Here is a 25717-nt window from a genome sequence, read left to right as displayed (position 1 = left end):
CTAATATATTTTGAATATTATATGGAAATAATGGTTATGATGTGAATGCTCATTTAGCAAAATGAGCTACTAAGAGAGAGATGGATGAGGTCCACAACTTTTGATGTGAATAGCAAGATGGGTTTCGATCATATGACTATCTATTGAAAGCTCATTTAGCAAAATAAACCGCCACATCATATTCGTTATTTCCTTATTATATATAATATATAATGACTCTTAAACTTCACATAGTGAGAAAGATAGATTATAAATGACTAAAACCCTTAACATTTTCCCGCTTTCAAAGGATTAACTAAAATGAAATGAGTGCGGATTAGATAGAAAACTAGCTGTAACTGTCCAGATTGAACTACAAATATGAATATGAAATAATGGCTAAGAATGGAGACTATGTTTTTTACACAAATATCAAGAGTCTCAAAAGGAAAAAAATAATAATGGTTTGCGGATTTTTCATGTAGATGATAATTAAACAATTACTTTATTTTATACTTTCCGAAAATTGAAATCAATTCTGAATCAATAGAAAAACGTATAATGAATAAATAAATAAATTCATAAAAATAATACAAAGCTAATGAATTACAATTTTAAGAAAATCCTTATATTTCATTGTTACTATTTTATAACATCAGTTTTTCTGATAAGCGTCAATTGGCACTCAAGTGTCAATGGGCACTCGCTTGGGGATGAGAGAGAGAAAGAGAAAAGTAGTACGTAGACTTTCCTGATTTGCACTAATTTCTCCGCTTAACTCTCCTCTATATATCTCTCTCATCTCCCAGCAAGTGCTTTCATTTCAACGCATGCATTAATCATGAGTGGAGCAAACAAAGACGCATAATGCATGGCATAGCATGCACCATAAGTATAGTTTTATACTAAATGAACATAATGAATTTACTCCCCAACTAAACGCATCTAAAACCTCACATAAAATAGTTAAACCTATGAAACTACAAAACTTTCAAAAAATAAATGTTGAAATCACATTCAACCATCGAAACACCTACACCGTAACTTGCGACAACTAAGGAGGCCATGACTCGTTACATTTCAGAAGATTTTAAATAAACCATCGAGTTTATAATCATTCCCCATAGCAATCCACTTATTACTAGCAAGAGAATACAACTACAGGAAATAAGAATTCGCAGGCCGGCCTATTTTGGTTTGCTATTTGGGAACCTGATCATCGTTTGAATTTAGATGATCGGCCATTGTGATCTGCTAACTCCTCAAGCCTTCTTCATCTTAGTTGAAGTTCGCAGGAAAATGAACCTGAAAGTCCAAGCAGCAAGAATGGCACCAATGAAGGAGGGAATCCAGTAGACGTAGAATTGTTCCCATGTATTATGACGGTTATCAATGTATGCCCATCCGTATGCCTGTTACGCGCAAAACAAATCATTATCACGTAGGGGTTTTTTCCCCTTCTAGAAATCACCTTAGAATAGGGTAATTATACGATGCATCTTTCAAATTCAAGTTATACATAAACCACCTTTAGAGTGGGGGTTTTTGGTTGCAATCAATCACACCATTGTCAATTTTAAACTAAAAGACAAACAATGAGTTCAAGAAATTCTGTATCCTAACAAGATTTAAACACAAAAAATGAGTCATTTATCTTGACTGCGAGTTTTAAAGGGTAATTTCTTATCAATAGTGAAATTTTGACTGGGAGGTGGTTGATTACAATAAGAACCCATTTTAAATGTGGTTCATGTATAAATTGAAATTGAAAGGTGGTTTCTATATAATTACTCTATTGAAGTAGTTTCTAGAAGGAAAGAACCCTAGATTGTATGAAGATAATAAACATTGAAATTAGAGATGAAATACTGAAGCTCCTGTTTTAGTTGGAAATAAGAAACAGGCAACATATGATTGTGACTGATGTTTCACGTTTTAGTTTTTCCGGGCAATCATTCAGATGGATGTTATTATGACAGATAATATGTAACCATCAATATTTTGGTATGCTTCAATTGTAAACGCAGCAAACATTACATGCAAAAAAATGTTGCATGCAACATTTATTACAAGAAAGCAACCTCAAATCTGTCATTTGGGTGTTCAGATATTGAACTAGGAAATGTATTTCAAATTCAAATCCAATGTTTAGTTGGTTACAAAAGTTGTTGGATCTGCATATTTTGTTGCACAAAGTGTATTTCCATTTGCTGATCAAATTTGTTTAGCTTGGATATCGGATGCACATTTTTCGTAGTTGGAATCAAAGTAACTTAGTAATGTGACACTAATATTTAATTTTTAGTTTTTAGTTAATGCAAGGACTTGTAGTGTTTATTGGAGCCAAATTGATTGCAATCTAAGTTGCACTTGTACAGGTGTGGTGAGCGTATGGGCACAGGATATGACAAATTTGTAAAGGTAAAATATGAAACACGACTGAAACTCATAGGATATAATCATAGTTCTCAGCTATATAAGTAAACACCCTTTTGGATCATAATTCTTAAGGTCGAAACAAACTCAACCCTTATCCAATAAGTTACAAAAATGAATGTGACGTGTATGATATAATCCAAGAAGTGTATGAAGAGTGTTTCGAATTAAACATGCACTTTATAATTGAGTACAGGTCCAAATAAATATATGCATATATTTAAGGAGTCTCCAAGAAGTCATGGGTATGGGTACGACACGTGTCGGGTATGGCTACCTATGAAGCACGGACACGCATAACATGAAGCCGTGTCGTGTCGTGTCCGTGTCGGATACACGTGTCGAACACACGTATCCTATGTATTTTTTAGGATTTGCCTCGTGTCGGCGTGTCGGATGGCCGTGTCGGATCCGTGTCCGTGCTACATAGATGGCTACGTCTCTATATTAGAATTGCCCTCGTAATACAGAGTACAACAGTTATTGCAAACCTTTTGCAACTGACTAGTGAGTCAAATTTCCATTGCTTACCAAACAACGGGAAAAAAATTGACTGCAGAATTTGCTGCTGTAGCTCTATTTCCTATCAACCAAGCAACCCCTTAAAGGAAAAAGAAGGCAAGGTCTGAAAGCAACTACAGTTTTATGATTATGAAATTATTTCAACTCCATGTTCCAAAATGAACAGAATATATTTGCCATCTGAATGTAAGAGGGGAAGGATTCCAAACACGCACCCCCCACCCACCCACCCCACCCACCCACACCCACCCACCAAAAAAAGTGGCAGAAGGACTACAGAGAAAATCTTTTATCGGCAAAAGAATTAAAGGATATAAATATAATGGCCTCGCACGCTATAATGAATATGTCATGTTAAAGCATGATTTTGCTTTACATTCTCTACTGCTGATAAAAGGGAATTAGTATATGAGTTGTAGCCAAAATCTTGACGGAAAAATTGAGATCAGTTCATGAGATTACTTGTGTCTTATTAGTATGAGTCATAAACAAAATACAATATACGTTTCACATGAGATCATTTGATAGTTAGGGGATGGATGTGTTAAGGAAAAATATATATAACTTTGTTTAGCATTAATTTCTTAAGTTAGAGGAGGTTCTACGATTTTAGTTACAAGTTCAGGGTGTTTAGTGAAAAATTACCCCTTAGATAAAGCTTTAAAAGACAGAATATTGAGCAAGCGAAGAGAATACATGTGTGAAGAAAAGGAAAACACATGAAAATTTAAGGAATATATATATATATATATAAATTAATTTCTTAAAGTTGAGGAGGTTCTATGATTTTAGTTACAAGTTGAGGGTGTTTATTGAAAAATTACCCCTTAGATAAAGCTTTAAAAGGAAGAATATTGAGCAAAAAAAAGAACAGATGCATTTTCTATTTTAAATGATCCATCCATTGTCAAATTCAGATAAATAGAAGAATAAAGGAGAAATTACAGCTTTTTGTTAAAAGACTAACAGTAATGAGTTATCAAGAAAAAAGATGACAGAAGAACATCAAACGTAAATGAAAAGAGACAGCTTACATTGATTGGATTCATAGATGGCCCTGTATATGCGCCACCTGAAAAAATCATTGCAACAGTCGCCAAGGCGATCATCAAATTCCTAAGGATAGCATTACTTGGACCCTTGATAATTATCCAAAGCACAGCAAAAGTAATAATGAAGGTTAAAATTCCTTCAGCCATTGCCCCAACATGCAAATCCACCTTCAGCGAAGGCCCTCCAAGCAAGCTCTTGTATTGAGGAGGCATCACCTCTTTGATCGCTAGTACACCACCCACTGCTCCAACAGCCTAATCATAAACATTACACAAGAATAAGTGATATGCCTTCTACACGAGTAAACAATAATCTTTTACAAATATGACTCATTTCAACGAGGTATTATCTGATTTTACCGAATTGTGTTTGTATGGGTTCACAGAATGGCAATTGATTTCTAAAAACATGGGAAACTGAAGCATTCTAGTTCAGATAAAGTATCTTGTAAATCCCACAATCTAGCTTTTCAACGTCGTATATGGTTCTTGGCTCATAACTTTTGAATTCTCCTTGACAAAACACTCTTCATACACTTGAATCTTGATATTGAAAATCTTTCATAATGAAGGCTTAGCAACTGCCAACTCTTAGTCTCTAGGTCGGCTTCCGTCCCTTTACAATTCTGGTTATGGCCAATTTTGGAGGTCTTGGACCATTGCTGAGATAGACTCTGAATATGAATTTTGCAAAATTAAGAAGTTCGGATTTGAACATAGCAGTTTATATGCACTTCTTCCACATCTTTCCACTTCTTTTGCTTCCAAGACTGTCATCATGCCATGTAATCATGCATGATGGCTAAGGGTGCAAATGGTTCAGATATGGCTCGAATGCGATATGCCAATACTTACCATATGCATATTCATTTATCAATCACGGATACGGATATGCCTCGATAAGCAAAACTCATATCCATATCTGTTAAAATTAGCTAAAGTTACAGACAGATATACATGAGGATATTAAACGGATATGAGAACCAGAGAATATTTTTAAAATATAGTTCATACAATGCAACAAAATTTTACTAATATGTTTGCTAAATCCAAAAGGCTAAGATTATATACCTTAATCATCACAATTCAAGGTTATAGAAAGCACTAAGTGGCCTAGGTGCCGAACTCGAGCTAGGACCTAGGCGTCTAGGTGGTTTTAATTTTTATTTTTTAATTACACTAACTGATAATAAATGCATCCCCACTAGGTGCAGAGACCATAGGAAATTTTCCAAATTTTTATTTTTTAATTACAATAATTGATAATACACACACACATTAAATTCACAGAAAATTGCAAGAAATAAATAGCAGTCATATATTCATAATTAACTATGCGTAATAGAGTACATAGTAAATACTATCGAACACCAACACAATACATCAATGTCAACTAGTAGGCGAGGCCTAAGCACGTTTCTTGAGGCCTAAGCACGTTTCTTTTTTTATTTAAGTGGTGGTGAGAGAGGTTTTTCTGAAGGTCGGTGGAGGTAGAGGAGGTGCTTCTAGTCGGTGGAGGCCAGAGAAGGTTGAAGGACGTGGGTGGAGGAAATCACGACCAAAACCTAGTCTGCATATGCGGCCCATGCTCCCCTAAGCGCTCTCAAGACCTAAACGAGCACCCTAGATTCCACTTAGGCCCACTGGGGCTAGGCGAAGTTAAAATTAACCTCAAACCCATCAATCTAAGGACAAACACAATTGCAAACCATATGATCGGGATTCTTAGGCATACTGATACTTCATTATTTATACTATATGATAGTAATATAATATATATATATATATATATATTATATATATATATATACTTATATATATATATATATATATAAAAGAAATATGCAGTATGTTGGTACCAGCCCACAAAATGTTAGTGCTGTGTAATGAGTGATCAAAGTCCTCTCCACTCATTCAAATGTGGAATAGAATTCACATTTTGGTAGTGAGTGAATAGGGAGTGGACACATCACTGTATCAAGCCACAAATTTATGCTTAGGTTACCAAGCCATACCTTATTTCTCTCTCTCGTCTCTCTCTCTCTCTCTCTCTCTCGTCTCTCTTCTCTCTCTTCGTCTCTATATAATATATATTATTATAATATATATATATATATATAATATATATATTAGTATACACACACACACACATACATACTAGGATGTGACACGTGTTTTGCACGTAATGCAAATTACGTGCAAAAGCACGTAATATGCATATGAGACTAAACATTCGGAGGATAATTTATTGACATTTATATTAGTTTTTCTCTCCATGAATTTGCATACTTGTATAACTAATAGATTAATGTTTTTTTCATAAATGGGCGGTGAACTCGATCGTAGATTAGTTCATTTCCTCAAAAGAAAAGCAATATAATCTTCTCTCTCAATTATCGCTTGTGAAATCTTGTTGACTGCGAGGCATTCCAGTTACTATAATCAAAGGGCTGACTCTATTATCAAAATTCTCATTTCCTCCAAGCTTTTTCTTTTGATTCTTTCTTTTGTGCATTTGAGCATCCATACATAACATAATTTTATGTGACTCTTAATATCCAAGTAGAATGTTTATGGATGTAGATTAGTCATGAAATAATTAATGCATAATTAATTAAGAGAATTTGATTAGTCAGTGTGAGAAAATACATGAATGTTTTCATTATGGGTTCATCTCTTACTATTCATATTAAATGCACTGTTAGTAGGTTAAAAAAGGCAGATGTCATAAATTTATTTATTAGTAGGATCTAATTATTATATTGCGATAGTTTTTTTATGGAAAGAGAGATTAAGACACATCCAAACTAAACTAAAAACCCAGAAGTATGACAAAAAAATGTGGATAAACGCTGCTCCTTATCAAAATGCAGAATATTGTGTAAAAACGATGGTGAGTCTTCGAACCATACCACAAAATCATTAATATTCTTAGCTCTTCGGACCAACACATGAGCCATTACATTCCTCGTTTGACGAACTGCCTCAAAATCCCATTCCTCGAGTGATGTGCAAATCGCTGAATATCATCTACAAGTGTTTGAAAATCAAGTGTTGCTCCCCTCCATTTTGGATATCTCTAATTATCACCTCCACATCTTCTTTGAAAATTATCTTTCCATATCCAATGTCAAGAGCAAATGTAATAACTTCCCATATTGCTTGGAATTCCGTATGCTTAGAATTATCTTGTATCCAAATATTATGATAAGTATATTGCAACAGTTAGTAATTATATGATGATAGTTTTATATGCTATTTCTAGACTATATAAGCTAAGAGGTAACATTTATATCAGAATTCCTCTCCATGAATTTTTTTTATATATCAAACACACATATTAATGTATTGTAGTATTAGATTAGATGTTAGATTTTTAATTAAATTTTTTTATATATCAAACACACATATTAATGTATTGTAGTATTAGATTAGATGTTAGATTTTTAATTAAATATTAAATTATCTTAAATTACAACATTAATGTATTGTAGTATTAGATTAGATGTTAGATTTTTAATTAAATATTAAATTATCTTAAATTACAACATAATTTATAAATATAAGTTATCATATTAAAATTGTATACTTATTGTATAATACATGATATCTAAAGTGAAGTATTTATCTTATTTAACATAAGACTAACATGATTAAAATTATGATATATATTAGTTCTTATGTTTATCGCAAGAATAATTATAGTGTAATAAATAGAATGAATTGAATAAATTTTGAGGAATATGATTAAAATTTATAATATATATTTAGTTTTTAATATTAGTTCTTATGTTTATTGCATGAATAATTATAGTGTAATAAATATAATTAATTGAATAAGTTTCAAGGTATTATTGGAAATTATCAAATTTTGAAATCAGAGGTAATCAAAAGTTTTAACATCCCAATCCTCTTTTATACACACACACAAACCATCTCTATATCCTAATGGATATGGATATATTTCCAGATACAGATACTTATTTGCACAGCTATTAATGGCCCATTAGCGCATGGCAGCACCCTAACCTTACTCCATACTGCCAGGTTATAATAATGAATTTTAAGTAGCATACTAACAGCTCGCTCATTTTATAATTCCTCGAGCGTATAGATAGCCTAGCTCCAGTTTGGTTTTTTTGAACAGGGGCAAATAAATCAGAATTTGGCAACCCAGATCCTTCTTTTTGTAGTTCCAGACCCAACCAACCCCACAATTTTAACAAATTTTCACAATCCAACAATATCCTTACTCCAAGCCCATAAAAATCCAAACTTTAACACAAAGAAAACCCCCGCCCCAAACCCAAATTCAGCGACCATCGATACCTGAGCAGGGAATCTTATCGCCATGGTGAACAAAGTATCGCCACCGACTCCAGCAGCGTAGAAGGCGGCGTTGTTTACAGCATTAAAGCTCGCGTTTCCCATCGCAGCGGAGATCGGTTCAAATATCAAGATCAGGGCAGCGATTATGAGGACGGTGATCCCCAGGACCACCGGAACGCTCTGGATCTTGAAATGCTCGGCGATGACGCCCGTTATCGGAGCAATGGTGGCGGCGCAGAACATCCACATGAACGTTAAGACGGCGTCTCCGATCGCAGTCTTGATCTGCTCCATCGATATCTAAGCTTTTTCTTCTTCCTTTTTTCCCCCCTTGTTCTTCTTTGGGGTTTGGGGCAGGGGAGGGAGTATAAGTAAGGAGGAAGAGGAGTGAGAATACCGAGAGAATCGGGGATTTTATGGATTTTTTTGTTGTGTTTCTAGATATTTGGACTTGTACTTTTGATATTTTTTAATTAACCCCTCACATAAAATGAAATTACTTTTGTTTCCCAAATCTTAGAATTTTTTTTAAAACGGACCCTTCTAGTTTGTTAGTGTTTGATTTAGAGAATATTCCTTTTACGTTTGATATGAACTCCATTTGGACCGTCAAGTTTTATATAATCCTTATCTATTTCTTTATATTTAAATTAAATAGTCAGTGGATCATAATTCAAAGTTGTTCAATACCTTCTCTTAACCTAGTTGATGGTGATGAATTATATAGTCATAACCCAATGTCATAACTAGCACATTGGACTCAATTTCCTACGGATGGACTAATTTGAAACATCTTATAAGATTTTGAAGGCACAAAAGCAATTTAAACAGTTTGATTAGCTAATATAAAAATTAAGTTATTAAATGGCTTATGACTTTTCACTTATGTGGACTTTTTTAATATTTAAATACCTTATAGTTTTTTAAAATAGTACATTATGTTGGGATATTATGATTAAATATTAGAATACTTTCCTTAAAATTGTCACGTGACTTGCACATAATAAAAATTGATTAATATATATGTGAATTGCAACATTTAGCTAATAACAAATAGTAAGGTGCTACTGTTAGATCTACATCATAAACTTGAGATCTAAAACCATATAGCCATGATTAATTCAAAGAGATTAACAAGGATCTAAAAGAACGGAAACTTATACCTGAATCCATTGCTTGATCTTGATTTTGGGTTTTGGATCTTCTAACCTTAGGGTTTCCTCTAAAACCGAATTTCTCTCTTAGATGGGGGTGAAGAGAATTAGAGAATGTAGTAACCCTAGATTAGGGACCATAACCCCTTATTTATAGATGTTGTACTTTTGTAATTTAGCCCCTCAATAAATCACAATTACAACCTGGTATCTGCACATATAACCCCATGACTTATTTAAATACCAAATTAACCCAACTTAATTGATCACTTTAGTGGGTTATCCTGAAAGATAGCAATACACATTGATTAATCATATGTGCCCACAAATAGATTTATTAGATTAAATCCAACAATCTCCCACTTGGGCACCATATGATTCCTTAAATTGTGTATAACCTTATGAGCTCAAAAATTGCTATCACTGAAAAGGTATTTCCGAACAATCTCGTCCATTGACTATATCAATATAGGATCAAAGCGGCCTTCGTCACATTTATCGTGACTCGACCCATCAATGGTCACATATACCAATACAATCAAACGACATAGATCAATCATGGATGTGCAGCATGAAAATTACATGCAATGTGATCAGTACATGTCTATTTTCAACTGGTCCTCCTTAGTGAGGTCAAAACCAAACATAATGTAACAGAGTGTCTTAACTGAAAACTTTATTCTGATCAGACAATACAAACAAACATAAAGCACCGCAAATACAAACTCCCACTAAAACATAATATCCTCAAATAATACCACACCCATATGAGCAGTATGCTCATGAAAGACCTTAGGTGGTAATCCATTAGTAAGAGGATCAGCTATCATGGAGTTTGTCCCAATGTGCTCTATGGATATCTGTCCACTCTGTACCCTTTCTTTCACAACCAGGAACTTAATGTCAATATGTTTTGACTTAGTTGAGCTCCTGTTGTTATTGGAATACATTACTGCAGATTTATTGTCACAATATAACCTTAGTGGTCTTTCAACATTTTCCAAAATGCGCAGTCCCGTGACAAAATTTCGCAGCCATATTCCCTGATTGGATGCCTCATAGCAAGCTACAAATTCTGCTGCCATAGTGGAGGAAGCTACTAGTGTTTGTTTGACACTTTTCCATGATATAGCTCCTCCTGCTAACATATAAATGTAGCCTGATGTAGACTTCCTGCTATCTTGGCATCCAGCAAAATCAGAGTCCGAATACCCAATGACCTCTAATTTCTCTGATTTTCTGTATGTGAGCATGTAATCTTTTGTTTTCTGAAGATACCTCATAACCCTTTTGACTGCTATCCAATGATCCATACCAGGGTTGCTTAAGTATCTGCCTAACATCCCAACAATGTACGCAATATCCGGACGCGTACATACCTGAGCATACATTAGACTTCCTACAGCCGAAGCATAAGGAATCTTCTGCATTTCCTGAATTTCAAGGTTACCTTTAGGGCACTGATTGAGACTAAACTTGTCTCCTTTAGCAACAGGGGTGTCACCTGGTCTGCAATCTTGCATGCCAAACCTTTTAAGTACCTTATCGATATAGCTCTTTTGTGATAATCCAAGAATACCCCGAGAGCGATCTCGATGTATCTGGATCCCTAATATAAAAGAGGCGTCCCCAAGATCTTTCATCTCAAAATTCTTTGATAGAAATCTCTTGGTTTCGTGCAACATGCCTATATCATTAGTGGCAAGCAAGATGTCATCCACATACAGAACCAGAAAAATATACTTACTCCCACTGAACTTGTGATATACACAGTCATCAACAATGTTCATCTCAAAACCGAACGAGATAACTATTTGTTGAAACTTATGATACCATTGACGAGGAGCTTGCTTGAGTCCATAGATGGATTTCCTTAATTTGCAGACCATATTCTTTGGGTCTCCCGACACAAAGTTTTCTGGTTGCACCATATAGATCATCTCATCAATGTCTCCATTGAGAAATGCAGTCTTAACATCCATCTGATGTAACTCAAGATCATAATGAGCAACAAGTGCCATGATTATTCTGAAAGAGTCTTTCGATGAAACCGGAGAGAAAGTCTCTGTATAATCAATGCCTTCCTTTTGAGTATAGCCTTTAGCCACAAGACGTGCCTTATACCTCTCCACATTACCGTTTGCATCCCGCTTGGTTTTAAAAATCCATTTACAACCAATTGGTTTTGCACCTTCTGGTAATGGGACAAGTTCCCAAACCTTATTGTCTTGCATAGACTTGTACTCTTCATTCATGGCATCAATCCACTGTTGAGAGTTAGAACTTTTCATGGCCTGAGAGAAGTTGATTGGATCATCTTCTAACATTCCACTACTTTCCTCATGTTCTTGGAGAAATACAATATAATCATCCGGAATAGCATTTCTCCTTTCTCTCGTGGATCTCCTTAATGGCACTGGTTCTTGAGGTTGTTGAGTTTGTTCTTCTGGAACAGGGAGTTGTTCAACATTATCATCTTGAGGTTCCGGATTTACTTCTTGAGCAACAACAGGTATAGGAACCTGAATATTGTCAAAAGTAACTGTATGGATTGGATCTGAAGCCAATTCCTCCTCAAAACTAATGTCTCTAACCTTATTTCTCCCCCCAAACTCAACATCCTCAAAGAATGTTGCTGTTCCCGTCTCAAAAATGTTCCTTATAGTGGGATCATAAAACTTAAAGCCCCTAGAGCGTTCAGAGTATCCAATAAAGTAGCTGCTAACTGTTTTGGAGTCCAATTTCTTTTCATTTGGCCTATAAGGCCTTGCCTCAGCTGGACATCCCCAAATATGTAAATGCTTTAAACTGGGCTTTCGACCAGTCCAAAGCTCATAAGGTGTTTTAGCAACTGCTTTACTTGGTACTCTATTCAGAATGTAAGCTGCTGTCTTAAGTGCTTCTCCCCAGAGTGACTCTGGTAAAGAAGAATGAGCAATCATACTTCTTACCATATCCTTAAGAGTCCTGTTTCGTCTTTCAGCTACACCATTCATGCTAGGTGAACCCGGCATGGTGTACTGTGGGACGATACCGTATTCCTCTAGGTATCTAGCAAATGGTCCTGGACGTTGTTCACCTGAACCATCATATCTACCGTAGTACTCACCACCACGATCAGATCTGACGGTTTTAATTCTTCTGTTGAGTTGATTCTCAACTTCAGCTTTATAGGCTTTGAACATGTCCAGAGACTCAGATTTTTCATGAATAAGATATAGGTGCCCATAACGTGAGTAATCGTCTATGAATGATATAAAATATTGTTGACCATTCCAGGATTCCGTAGGGAATGGCCCACAAATATCCGTATGTATCAATTCTAAGACATCCGAAGATCTGTTGGCACCTAATCTTTTCACTTTGGTCTGTTTTCCCTTGATACATTCAACACATACGTCGAAGTCCGAAAAATCAAGGGAATCCAAAATGCCATCAGACACAAGACGCTCAATTCTACCTTTTGAGATATGACCTAAGCGCTTATGCCATAATGTCGCCGAATTTTCCTTATTTAATTTACGCTTAGTACCACGTGATTCCACATGCAAGGATTCATTGTAAGAAGCAATTGTATCAAGCAAATATAGGTTGTCATAAATACTCAAGTAACCGGTTCCCACAACATTTGAATTAAAAGATAAACTGAATTGACTGTTTCCAAATGAACAAGAATAACCTGATTTGTCCAATACAGAAACAGAAACCAAATTCCGTCTAAAAGACGGTACTACAAAAGTATCTTTTAAATCCAAATAATAACCAGTTCCTAACAACAACCTAAAGTGCCCAATTGCTTCCACATCTACCGATTGTCCGTCGCCCACAAAGATGTGTCTTTCAACATCACTTGGCTTTCGGTAGCTCAGGCAACCCTGCATAGAAACACTTATGTGAGTAGTAGCACCAGAGTCTAACCACCAAGTGTTTCTAGGTACTGAAGCTAAATTAACCTCAGAACAGACCAAAGCAAGGAACGTACCCTTATTATCACGCCAGGCGTGATATTTTGTACAGTCCTTCTTTACATGTCCAGGCTTCTTACAGAAGAAACAACCCTGATTATCCTTATGTTGTTTCTTCTCAACTGGACCCTTAGCAGCTTCCTTATCATTCTTCCTTTTCTTGCCCTTATCCTTAGAGGCATAGGCCAAATGAGCACTTTCTGTCTTATCTTGCTTCAACCTGTCTTCTTCTTGCACACAGTATGAAATGAGCTCATTTAGAGTCCATTTCTCCTTTTGACAGTTATAACTGACCTTAAATTGGTTAAACTGTGCAGGAAGAGACAACAAAACCAGATGCACTAATAACTCGTCACAAAGATCGAGTTTAAGTGCCTTAAGCTTTGAAGCAATATGAGACATTTCCATAATGTACTCCCTGATATTTCCTTTGCCCTTATACTTCATTGAAATCAAGCGAGCTAAAAGCGTGCTTGTTTCTACCTTATCGTTTTTCGCAAAACGCTTCTCAATTTCGGCAAGGAAATCTTTAGCCTTAGTAATCCCTTCGGATTCTATGCCCCTGAAGGCTTCCGGAACGCCGCGCTTAATGATCATAAGACTCATGCGATTTGAACGCTCCCACTTCTCATGCTCCTTCTTTGCATCAGGAGTGCTATCCGCATTGAGAGGTTGGGGTTGTTCAGTTCTTAATGCATAGTCAAGATCCATGCAGCCAAGAACAATTAATATGTTCTCTTTCCAAACCTTGAAGTTTGTCCCATTTAGCATGGGAATTGAGTTGATGTTAGCAGAAATTGTTGCAGCAGATGCACATTAGCTGAAATAAAACAAAAATGCTCACATCAATAACCATAATCAATAAAATTCAAATAATGACAATCCCCATCCAAGATACCGGCACAACATTAATATCAAGTCTTTGGACAGTAATATTAACTTGTAAGTGATACCTTGTTGCAATGATCAAACATTGACAATAACTCATGTCAAATAATGAAACTATCTTTGGATCGATTCATTATTCACATGTAAACCTTATAATTGTCACACGCTTATCATCGCAGATGTGTATACAGTCTAAATAAATATTAACCTTCCTTTGGGCCGATTAAATATTTACACGAAAGCATACACACAAACATCTCACATTCCTCATGAACAATCTACACAAGAGAGGTTACTTTGGCAACTTCTTGTTTCAATTAAACAATTGGAGTGAGAGACAACCTTAAAACCTTAGTGTCATAATATTTGAATTAAATAATTGATTAAAAACCGAATTAGATTTAAATTAAAAAAATTTTAATTTAAATCAATTCAAAAACTTAATTGGGGTCTCACAGCTTAATTAGGGCCCATAACTTAATTGAATAAATTAAGTATACCAAAGTGGACCCATGAAAAGCCGAGGCTTAACCATAATGAACACGAAGTTCCCTTAACTTCGAACGCGAGGTTCGACTGTATTGAGTACGAGACTCACATAAGCACGAACGCGAGGTTCGTCTGAAAATGAACGAACACGAGGTTCGTTTGATAAAAGAACGCGAGGTTCAATCTTGGGAACGAACGCGAGGTTCGTTTAAAAATGAACGCGAGGTTCATCTGAAGTCCAAACGCGAGGTTCGTCTGAAGTCCGAACGCGAGGTTCACCTTAGAACGAACGCGAGGTTCGTTAAAATTGAGCTTGACGCTCACCTGAGTTGAACGCGAGGTTCACCTTAGAACGAACTCGAGGTTCGTTGAGCGCGAAGCTCGGTTAAAATTGAATGAACGCGAGGTTCGTTTGAGGTAACCACCTCCTTAATTTTCGCCATGAACCCTTAGGGTTTCAAATTGAAACCATCGCCGACAAACCCAAAAAATCTTTGATTTTTATTTTCAAAACAGATCCAGAATTGGAAAAAATTGAAGAAAAAATCAAAGAAAAATTCCAAAAAGTTACTGTTCACCGGCGATTTTTCAGTTACTGTTCATCCGAAAAACTTTTCGTTACTGTTCATCCGAACAAAACATTTTACTGTTCATCCGAACCCCAAAAATTGAATCTTTAACCAGAGATTTAAGATTAAAAAACCCAATAAAACTTAAATCCCTAAGAATTAATCAAGATGGCTCTGATACCACTTGTTAGATCTACATCATAAACTTGAGATCTAAAACCATATAGCCATGATTAATTCAAAGAGATTAACAAGGATCTAAAAGAGCGGAAGCTTATACCTGAATCCATTGCTTGATCTTGATTTTGGGTTTTGGATCTTCTAACCTTAGGGTTTCCTCTAAAACCGAATTTCTCTCTTAGATGGGGGTGAAGAGAATTAGAGAATGTAGTAACCCTAGATTAGGGACCATAACCCCTTATTTATAGATGTTATACTTTTATAATTTAGCCCCTCAATAAATCACAATTACAACCTGGTATCTGCACATATAACCCCATGATTATATTTAAATACCCATTAACCCAACTTAATAGATCACTTTAGTGGGTTATCCTGAAAGATAGCAATACACATTGATTAATCATATGTGCCCATAAATAGATTTATTAGATTAAATCCAACAGGTACTTTTTAAAACGATAGCATATTTAAGTATAGAAAGCATTTTTGTAAGTGCGAAGCCATGTAAACTATATAAGGTCTTTAAAATGCAATTTAGCTTGAAATTTTATAAATTACAAGGGTCTAATATGGAAAAAGGCGACAAAAGCCACGTGTATTGTGGTGGTGCGTGATGACGTGGAAACAGGACGAGAGGGGGAGCTACTTTTGCGTGACTATTTTATTCGAATCTGAGAAATTTTTTGATTTTTGAGTCACATCTATGTATCTATAATGGAATGTTGCGTAAAGCATATTTTATTAGAAAGTTTAAAGTTTGAGATAAAATACAAAGTTACAAGTAATAAAGTAAGACAATAGGCTAAATTGTACTTATATATCCTATTGTTTTCTAAAAAAAATATTTATACATCCCAAGTTACAAAATAAAGCAAATATATATTCCGACTTATTATTAAAAATATGTAGTTTGCTATTATTTTCTATTAACCAACCGTGAGAATATTCTTATGTGTTGATTATGTGACTAGATCAAATGTCATCTATCCTCATCTATTCTATTAATAACAGCTATACAGACCCCTCTTGTTCAATTCTTAAGCTTCGCAATTTTTTTTTTTAAATAAAAGGAGGCTACATTTAGTCCTCCTCCCTCAAAGCATCAAAAAGGTTCATCAAGCTACATTGGAGGTGAAGACAAGAGAAGATGCTATATTTTTGTTAGTCAATTTCTTCGTTAGAAATGGCTAGAACAACTCCCCATCGTGACGAAGATCATCAATCGATTACTTTAGTCATTTCTCCACAACCCCCAACTACGATCCCTCTCAAATCCGTAAAATTAGGGCATCATCATAGAATTGAGGAAGAAAATTTGAAAATTTTGAGGGGGGACGATAACAAATTGGGGTGATCTCGTCCTTTTAGTTAAAATAGGGAAAAATGCTTCCAGCCCCCAAAACGAATGAAAACAAGCTTCCCACCCCCAAGACTTTTTCAACGGGTGCTTTGCCCCCAAAAGTAAATTTTTTGTTCTCTGAGCCCCCAAACACAAAGCCCAATGAATTTCACACAGGGAAAGACTATAATACCCATTCTCTCTCTCTCTAACCCTGCAATCCCTCTGCTCTCCCTCCTCCCTCCCCCACCTCTCCACCCGCCGCCGCCGCCCTCCTCCTGCCATCCTCACCTTCTCCGCCACCGTCGCTCCGGCCATCCACAGCATCCTTAAGATCCAAAACGCGGAGAAAACCCCGGCGCGGTTCGAGGAGTACAAAGAGATCGTCCGCTCGAGGGCCGAACGAAACTCCGGCGACGAGCGCTGCATAGCCGACGGGAACAAGCGACTGAGGTTTTACTGCTTCATGATTCTCTGCGAGCTGGGTTTCATGGGAGCGTGGGAGCGGGCGGGAGGACCTGTTCATGGGAGCGTGGGAGCGTGGGAGAACCTGTTCATGGGAGCGTGGGAGCGTGCGGGAGGACCTGTTCATGGGAGAGTGGGAGCGTGGGAGGACCTATTCGTGGGAGCGTGGGAGCGTGCGGGAGGACTCGCCCAACCCAAGAACAATAATAAGAAGAAGAAGGACAAGATTGATAGTAATTACAACCATGCCCCCTAACCTTGGTTGCTCCTGCTTTGGATGCTACAAGAGCTTCTGGGCTCGTTGGGATGCCTCACCCAACCGCCATGTCATCCACCTCATCCTCGATGCCTTTGAAGAGACCCTTGAATCGAAGGAGGCCAACAGCAAGTAGAAGAGGGGGTTGAAGAGTAAAAAGATTGATTTTGATGAGGTTTTGGCGAAAGAGATGAGCGCCCATGAGGAGAAAGTTGATGATGATGGCCATGATGATGGGTGCGGGCATGTTACTAATTACCAACGCTAAAACTATTACCACCAAAAAACTTTAAAATAACCCAAATAAAAATATACCGGTTGCTTGTTAAAATTACTCCCCCATTAGAATGTCCTACATTGGTTGTTAAGGTTATATGTTGGTTGTTAATGTTACGCGTTTGTTGTTAAGGTTACGTATTGGTTGTTAAGGTTATACAGGTTGCTTGTTAAGGTTACGGGTTGGTTGTTAAGAATATGCGTTGGTTGTTAAGGTTACAGGCTTGTTAAGGTTACGGATTGGTGTTAACGTTATACGGGTTGATTGTTAAGGTTACGAGTTTTTGCTTGTTTAACAACCAACTCGTAACCTTAACAACCAACCCGTAATCTTAACATCCAACCCGTAACATGCATAAAAATAGTGCATCTAGACTTCCTATATCGTCTAAAAGTTACTCTAAATATACAGAACACTCAAGATCTCTCTGTCGGAATCAACACGTTTTTCCCCCGTCGAGCTTGGATTTGATGTTTTGGTGCATTTTGTTTGCTTCACTGGTCCTTGTTCTGCTGTTATTGTGATGTCGAGATTTCACCTTGTTTGTTAGGTCCAAGTTTACATTTTTCTTCAATTAGCGTGTTTTTCAGAGCCTAACAATCCGACAGAGAGATCCTCAAGATCCGTTAATATGAAGGTTACGTGTTTGTTGTTAATGTTACGGGTTGGTTGTTAAGGTTATACGTGTTGCTTGTTAAGGTTACGAGTTGCTTGTTAAGGTTACGCGTTTGTTGTTAATGTTACTGGTTGGTTGTTAAGGTTACGGGTTGGTTGTTAAGATTACGGGTTGGTTGTTAATGTTATATGGTTTGCTTGTTAAGGTTACGAGTTGATTGTTAAACAAGCAACCCGTAACCTTAACAATCAACCCGTATAACGTTAACACCAATCCGTAACCTTAACAAGCCTGTAACCTTAACAACCAACGCATATTCTTAACAACCAACCCGTAACCTTAACAAGCAACCTGTATAACATTAACAACCAATACGTAACCTTAACAACAAACGCGTAACATTAACAACCAACATATAACCTTAACAACCAATGTAGGACATTCTAATGGGGGAGTAATTTTAACAAGCAACCGGTATATTTTTATTTGGGTTATTTTAAAGTTTTTTGGTGGTAATAGTTTTAGCGTTGGTAATTAGTAACATGCCCGTACCCATCATCATGGCCATCATCATCAACTTTCTCCTCATGGGCGCTCATCTCTTTCGCCAAAACCTCATCAAAATCAATCTTTTTACTCTTCAACCCCCTCTTCTACTTGCTGTTGGCCTCCTTCGATTCAAGGGTCTCTTCAAAGGCATCGAGGATGAGGTGGATGACATGGCGGTTGGGTGAGGCATCCCAACGAGCCCAGAAGCTCTTGTACCATCCAAAGCAGGAGCAGCCAAGGTTAGGGGGCATGGTTGTAATTACTATCAATCTTGTCCTTCTTCTTCTTATTATTGTTCTTAGGTTGGGCGAGTCCTCCCGCACGCTCCCACGCTCCCATGAACAGGTCCTCCCACGCTCCCACGCTCCCATGAACAGGTCCTCCCACGCTCCCACGCTCCCATGAACAGGTCCTCCCACGCTCCCACGCTCCCATGAACAGGTCCTCCCACGCTCCCACGCTCCCATGAACAGGTCCTCCCACGCTCCCACGCTCCCATGAACAGGTCCTCCCACGCTCCCACGCTCCCATGAACAGGTCCTCCCACGCTCCCACGCTCCCATGAACAGGTCCTCCTGCCCGCTCCCACGCTCCCATGAAACCCAGCTCGCAGAGAATCATGAAGCAGTAAAACCTCAGTCGCTTGTTCCCGTCGGCTATGCAGCGCTCGTCGCCGGAGTTTCGCTCGGCCCTCGAGCGGACTATCTCTTTGTACTCCTCGAACCGCGCCGAGGTTTTCTCCGCGTTGTGGATCTTAAGGATGCTGTGGATGGCCGGAGCGACGATGGCAGAGAAGGTGAGGATGGCAGGAGGAGGGCGGCGGCGGCGGGTGGAGAGGTGGGGGAGGGAGGAGGGAGAGCAGAGGGATTGCAGGGTTAGAGAGAGAGAGAATGGGTATTATAGTCTTTCCCTGTGTGAAATTCATTGGGCTTTGTGTTTGGGGGCTCAGAGAACAAAAATTTTACTTTTGGGGGCAAAGCACCCGTTGAAAAAGTCTTGGGGGTGGGAAGCTTGTTTTCATTCGTTTTGGGGGCTGGAAGCATTTTTCCCTAAAATATAATGTCGATTAACAAATAAGATGGAGATAGGCATATGTTACATATGCATATTCTATAGGACATGGATACCTATACGATTCCAACTTCAATTTTTTATAGGATGAAGACAATGATACACACAACGCATAAAGTAATGGATCTACATCCGGACGACCGACATGCATGTTTCGGTTAAATTATTGACTTTGCTTTAATAGACATCAACAAATTAAAACATTTTCGGTGGTCTAGAGATCTAATTTTTAATTTTTTTTTAAATATGTCACAAGTTCAAAGAAACTAAACAATTCTAAGAAGTGAACATATATAAATTAATATAATAAGTAGCAGATCGTATATATAAAGGCGGACTTGTTGAAATATTAACTCGATGAGTCTTGGATTTTCTTGAAATAAAACAAAGGGTCCAAAAGAGAGAGTTCGCCCGATGACGCGACAGAAGTGCAGCGGGGTTTTGGCATTGGGTTCGGGGTGGGACCACAAAGTTCCTTTTCTTTCTTTCTACGGTTGTTTAAACTTTGGACCTGAGAACACTTTTTTGACATTTGAGCCCCATCATCTTAGAGTGTAGCTTTTTTTGACATCTAAGCATATTTTAATTGAAAATTTAAAAAAAAAAATTAATAAAGGACTACAGATCAGCCTTTCACCTGTATCCCTGGCATACTGTCGCTTTCTATTTTAAAAATTGTTGTGTGTTTTTATCAGATTAGACCCTCGCATCTTTTTTAAGTCTACGTGACACCTCATACCTTCGTAAAGGAGCGTCCGGACTAATCCTTCACCTGTTTTAAACAAAAGTGTTTTTATTTTGGATCAAAGAGAAGGTTGTTCAAAACAAAACGCATTTAAAGGTGTGTTTGGCAAAGTGAGTTTTTATTTTGGATCAAAGAGAAGGTTGTTCAAAACAAAACGCATTTAAAGGTGTGTTTGGCAAAGTGAACAAAATTGAGCCAAGACCAGTCCTGGCTCATTTTTGTACTAAACCTGTTTTTTTAAGACCGGACCGTCCTTGGTCCAAAAGAAAATTGGCTTAGTGGCACTATTTAGGCTAAACAAATTAAGTCAGTTCTGACCTGAAATTTTGACAAACAAGAAATTAAGTTAAAATTGGACCGGGTTCAGTCCTGACCCGATTTTAACTTGTTGCCAAACACACCCTTAATGTCAAATTTAACCTTAGAAAAACTAGGCCAATCGCGGCCTAATTCCACACAAACAGGTCTTTTTCTCAAAATAAGAACCTGGCTCGATTCTGAAGAGTTGTCAAACGCACCCAACTCTTCACGTTTATTTGAAACTAGGTCCTAAGACATCCCATCACTCCATCTAAAACAAATGCAACCCACAACCCACGTAAGATCCTTAACAGTAGACGCCATATCACCCGCCCAACACTAGACTCTTTGTGGGAATTTCATCGCCTTGTCACAGAATATTCTCCTATTCACTGATTTATAAGTTCAAAGCCTTTTACATCGTAGTTCGACACATTTTTAGCGATAGTCGACTAATTTGAGCTTTGGAGGGGCTCTGCCAGGACGGAGACACGCCTCCATGATGTGCGTGTATCTCGGCCTACCTAATGTATTTATCGATGCCCACGAGCCATCCAACAATAGAACTCCCCCAGCCTGAAGGCCACTTAGGAAGACCTAATTGGAAGCATAACATACAGCATAGTGGAATTTGCATATTGTTTGTGGAAAAATTTGTAGTAAAAAGATAGTGAAAGAAAATTGATTTGTATTCTCTTAAAATCGATTACAATTTGGATTTCCTGATTACAAAAGAGAGGAGAATGAATTTGGATTCTCCCCTTTGTTTAATTCTGGGTTCTTCACGGTGGCGATGGAGTGCCTCCCTCGAATGCTCACGTCGAGTTTGCTCTCCTTTGACGATCCGAACGTCTTGATTCACTGGAACGTGATCTTCTCCTCACGATTTGACGTTGTGGAGGACTTGCGTGGCAAGTTTGAAACTCTGACTGAGTTTAGAAGAACTTGCAGAGCAAGTTGGAAACTCTGGACGAGTTGATAACTCAGATCAAGTTTAACTCTGAACGAGTTTGAACTCTTGAAAAGAGTTGATTTGAACCGAAAGTTCGGTTAATCAGCCAAGGGAATGCTCCAAGGAATTTGTTGCTGCAGAAAGCTCCAAGATGCCCGATCAAGGATCCCTAAAAAGTCAGCCAAAAAAAGGGATCTGAACTCAGTTGAGTTTCCCACTATTTTATAGGGGATGTAGGGGTGTAACCGTCCCCTTAAATCTTTCCTTAATGAGGGTTTAATAGGGTGTAACTACCCCCCATAAATCTCTCCATGATAGGGTAGTGACCCCCTCAAATCTTGGGGAGAAAACGGTTCTGGAACCGTTCAAATCGTGCTTGAACAAGTCAAATGCTGAAAACAGCGTTCTGGGCCCGAACTGTGCGTTTATGCACCTGAAACGCAGAGTTGGGCCTGTTTTATGCTGAAAACGCACAGGTCGCGCTGCGCAGAGATGAACTCTGCGTTTTGGACCTGGGATGCAGAGTTGAGTTCTGCATGAACTGTGTGTTTCTGGACCTGGGACGCAGAGTTGGGTTCTGCATTAACTGTGCGTCTCTGGACCTGGGACGCAGAGTTAGGCTGCGCATGAACTGTGCGTTTTTAGACCTGGGACGCAGAGTTGGGTTCTGTATGAACTGTGTGTTTTTGTCGTTGGACGCAGAGTTGAACTCTGCGTTTCAAGTCCACGAAATCTGCGTTTTCGAGTTTGGAACGCAGCCACGACCTCTGCGTTTTGAATCTCAAATGTGGCCACGACCTCTGCGTTTTGAGTTTAGAACGCGGGCATGACCTCTGCGTTTTTAGTTTGGAACGCGGGCATGACCTTTGCGTTTTGAATCTCAAATGTGGTCACGACCTCTACGTTTTGAGTTTAGAATGCGTGCATGACCTCTGCGTTTTGAGTTTGGAACGCAGGCATGACCTCTGCGTTTTGAATCTTGGATGCAGAGCTGAGCCTCTGGCGGGCTCGATGAACTTCAGCCTAAGTCCAATGTTCAGACGAAGTCCAGTCTTGCAGACGGACTTCAGAACATAACTTGCTGCGAAGAACAAGTCATAACTTTCAAACCGTAAGTCGGAATTAGACGAATTATATATGAAAATCGGCTATCTCGACGAGACGGAGCCGACCAAACCGACCCCATAGGGTTCGGTTTGCTTCGTCGGTTTTGCCAAATTCCTTACGGTTTGAGAGATATCTGTGTTTTAATATGAAGAGACCGTCAATTTGTAGTCTCTTTTGCTAGATCGTTGCAAAGATTGTCACCTTGTAACCTTCGTCTTGGCTCCTTGAAAATATGAGAGTCATCAGATTGTAACTCCCGATGTTGATTGTGAAGGCTGTTGAATTAGAGCTTTCATTAGTTGTTGTGAAGGTCGTCAGATTGTAACCTTCCTCGATCTTCGTGAAAGTCTTCAAATTATAACCTTCTGGAAGTCGTCAGATTGTAACTTTCATCATCGGTGTTTGATGGGAATCAGCTATCTGCCGTGATTTTTAGACAGCCTACAGAACCCCCTCCAAAGTTTTTAAAAGTTCGCGGTTGACTGGGACGAATTTTCGGAATACTTTGGATCTCAACTCGGATCTTGGAGCTTTTGATTCCTTATCACAAAGGATTTGTTCTCTGCACCCACTTCAAAGGCATCTTGGTTGAAAGGTTTATCATGCATGACCTATGTGAGGATGAGCTTCGAAGAGAAACTGTAACGACGATATAAGTCACTCATGAGCAGAAGCTCTCAAACGCCATGCCACGACTCACATCCATTCAGCTGATGGGCCCGCAAGCATTCATAGGATTTTTAGCAAACCCTCAGCCATCAACGGATTTGATAAGCCTTTACCGACTACCGTTTGAGTCGGACTAGCATGTGAATTATTTGAATTCATTTTACATGTAACGTTGTGCTAAGAGAATGAGCTCTCTTAGACTTAATGCTATGATTTTGAATATATAGACTTTGTCATTTTTACAGGAAAAGACTAACCGGAGACGCGTGTTAGGCGTAGACTTATCTCTAATTAGGGATCGAGATAAAGTCCCCCATGCATGTGAGGCATGGATTTTGATGCTCTTTTCATGGTAAAAGACTAATCGGCGACGCGTGTTAGGCGTAGACTTATCTCTAATTAGGGATCGAGATAAAATCCCCCATGCGTGTAAGGCATGGATTTTGGCATTATTAATAACGGCCTGCTACGATATTGAATACGTAGGCTTTGCCATTATTGCAGGAATAGGCTACCCAGCAGCATGTGTTAGATGCAGACTTATCTCTAATTAGGGATCGAGATAAAGTCCCCCATGCGTGAAAGATATGGATTTTGGTGCTACGATGTTGAATACATAGGCTTTGTCACTATTTCTTCCTGTGTTATATTTTCACTTGAAACATTGAAAGAAAATTAGAAGTGCCAGAGGTGTAGTATTAACTTAGCGTGAAACTTGGCATGAATTTTCACTTAGAGTGAAATTCAGAAATTTTCTTCACTATCACTATGATAATTCCAGAAAATCTTTAATCCACTGGGGATTTTATAATGAAAACTTGCTATTCTTGTTGAAAAAGAATTAACAAGTTCATTATGGGGGGGGGGGGTTGACTGTTAGAGGTGTGATGTTAACCTAACAGTATTTTATGGACCTATCGCTCTATTGAAGAGAGTCGATAAGTTGATTTGGTCGTCAGAGGTGTGGTGTTAACTTGACGGGTTTGTGGACCTATCGCTCTATTAAAGAGAGTCGATAAGTAGATTTTATCAGAGGTGTGATATTAACGTGACAAGAAGAATATTATGATTGGGGCAATTTTGAGGACTTATCGCTCTATTGAAGAGAGTCGATAAGTGGATTTTGTCAGAGGTTTAATGTTAACGTGACAGGATTTGTGTTGCGATTGGAGCAACTTTGTGGACTTATCATCCTATTAAAGAGGATTAATAAGTTAATTGGTTGTCAGAGGTGTGATATTAACGTGACAGGAATTTGTACTTGTGACTTGCACAAGATTTTAGGAATTAGAGTCTTGCTGGGGAAGATTGTGATTTGAGCAATTTTGAGGACCTATCATCCTATTGAAGAGGATTGATAAGTTGATTGTCAGAGGTGTATTATTAACATGACAAATTGGGAGTGATGCAAACTGAACATACTCCGAGGGGGTGATGATCGTCAGAAGTGTAATATTAACTCGACGATGTGAAAGATCCGTTACTCTTAATCCAGTAAATTCCAAGTAACAAACCCCCAGTCTTGATTAAGACTTAGCAGGGGCATAAAAAGAGGTAGACAAGGCACATCGCCTAGTGGGGCACTATCCATGAAGTCGGAATAGAGGCACATCACCTGGTAGGCCATTATCTGATGTGTTCGACTATCAGAGGTAACTGTTAACGTGATAGTTTTGTGGACCTGCCATTCTATTGAAGAAGATTGGCAAGTTGATGGACTATCAGAGGTAACTGTTAACATAATAGTTTTGTGGACCTGTCATCCTGTTTGAAAAGGATTGGTGGGGGAATTTGGAGGAAATGGA

General features: G+C 38.1%; 1 protein-coding gene across 1 annotated transcript; it reads right to left on the bottom strand.

The window, feature by feature from the left end:
- On the bottom strand, positions 943–8714 carry LOC109825577 (aquaporin SIP1-2-like). Its single transcript, XM_020392433.1, has 3 exons — positions 8319–8714; positions 3972–4244; positions 943–1391 (listed from the first exon to the last, which is right to left on the bottom strand). Exons 1-3 carry the CDS (start codon positions 8610–8612, stop codon positions 1242–1244), a joined length of 717 nt encoding a protein of 238 aa, XP_020248022.1. The 5' UTR covers positions 8613–8714; the 3' UTR covers positions 943–1241.

This window comes from Asparagus officinalis, chromosome 10 (assembly GCF_001876935.1).
Source record: "Asparagus officinalis chromosome 10, Aspof.V1, whole genome shotgun sequence".
Lineage (NCBI taxonomy): Eukaryota > Viridiplantae > Streptophyta > Magnoliopsida > Asparagales > Asparagaceae > Asparagus > Asparagus officinalis.
This window is presented reverse-complemented; position numbering and strand designations above follow the sequence as displayed.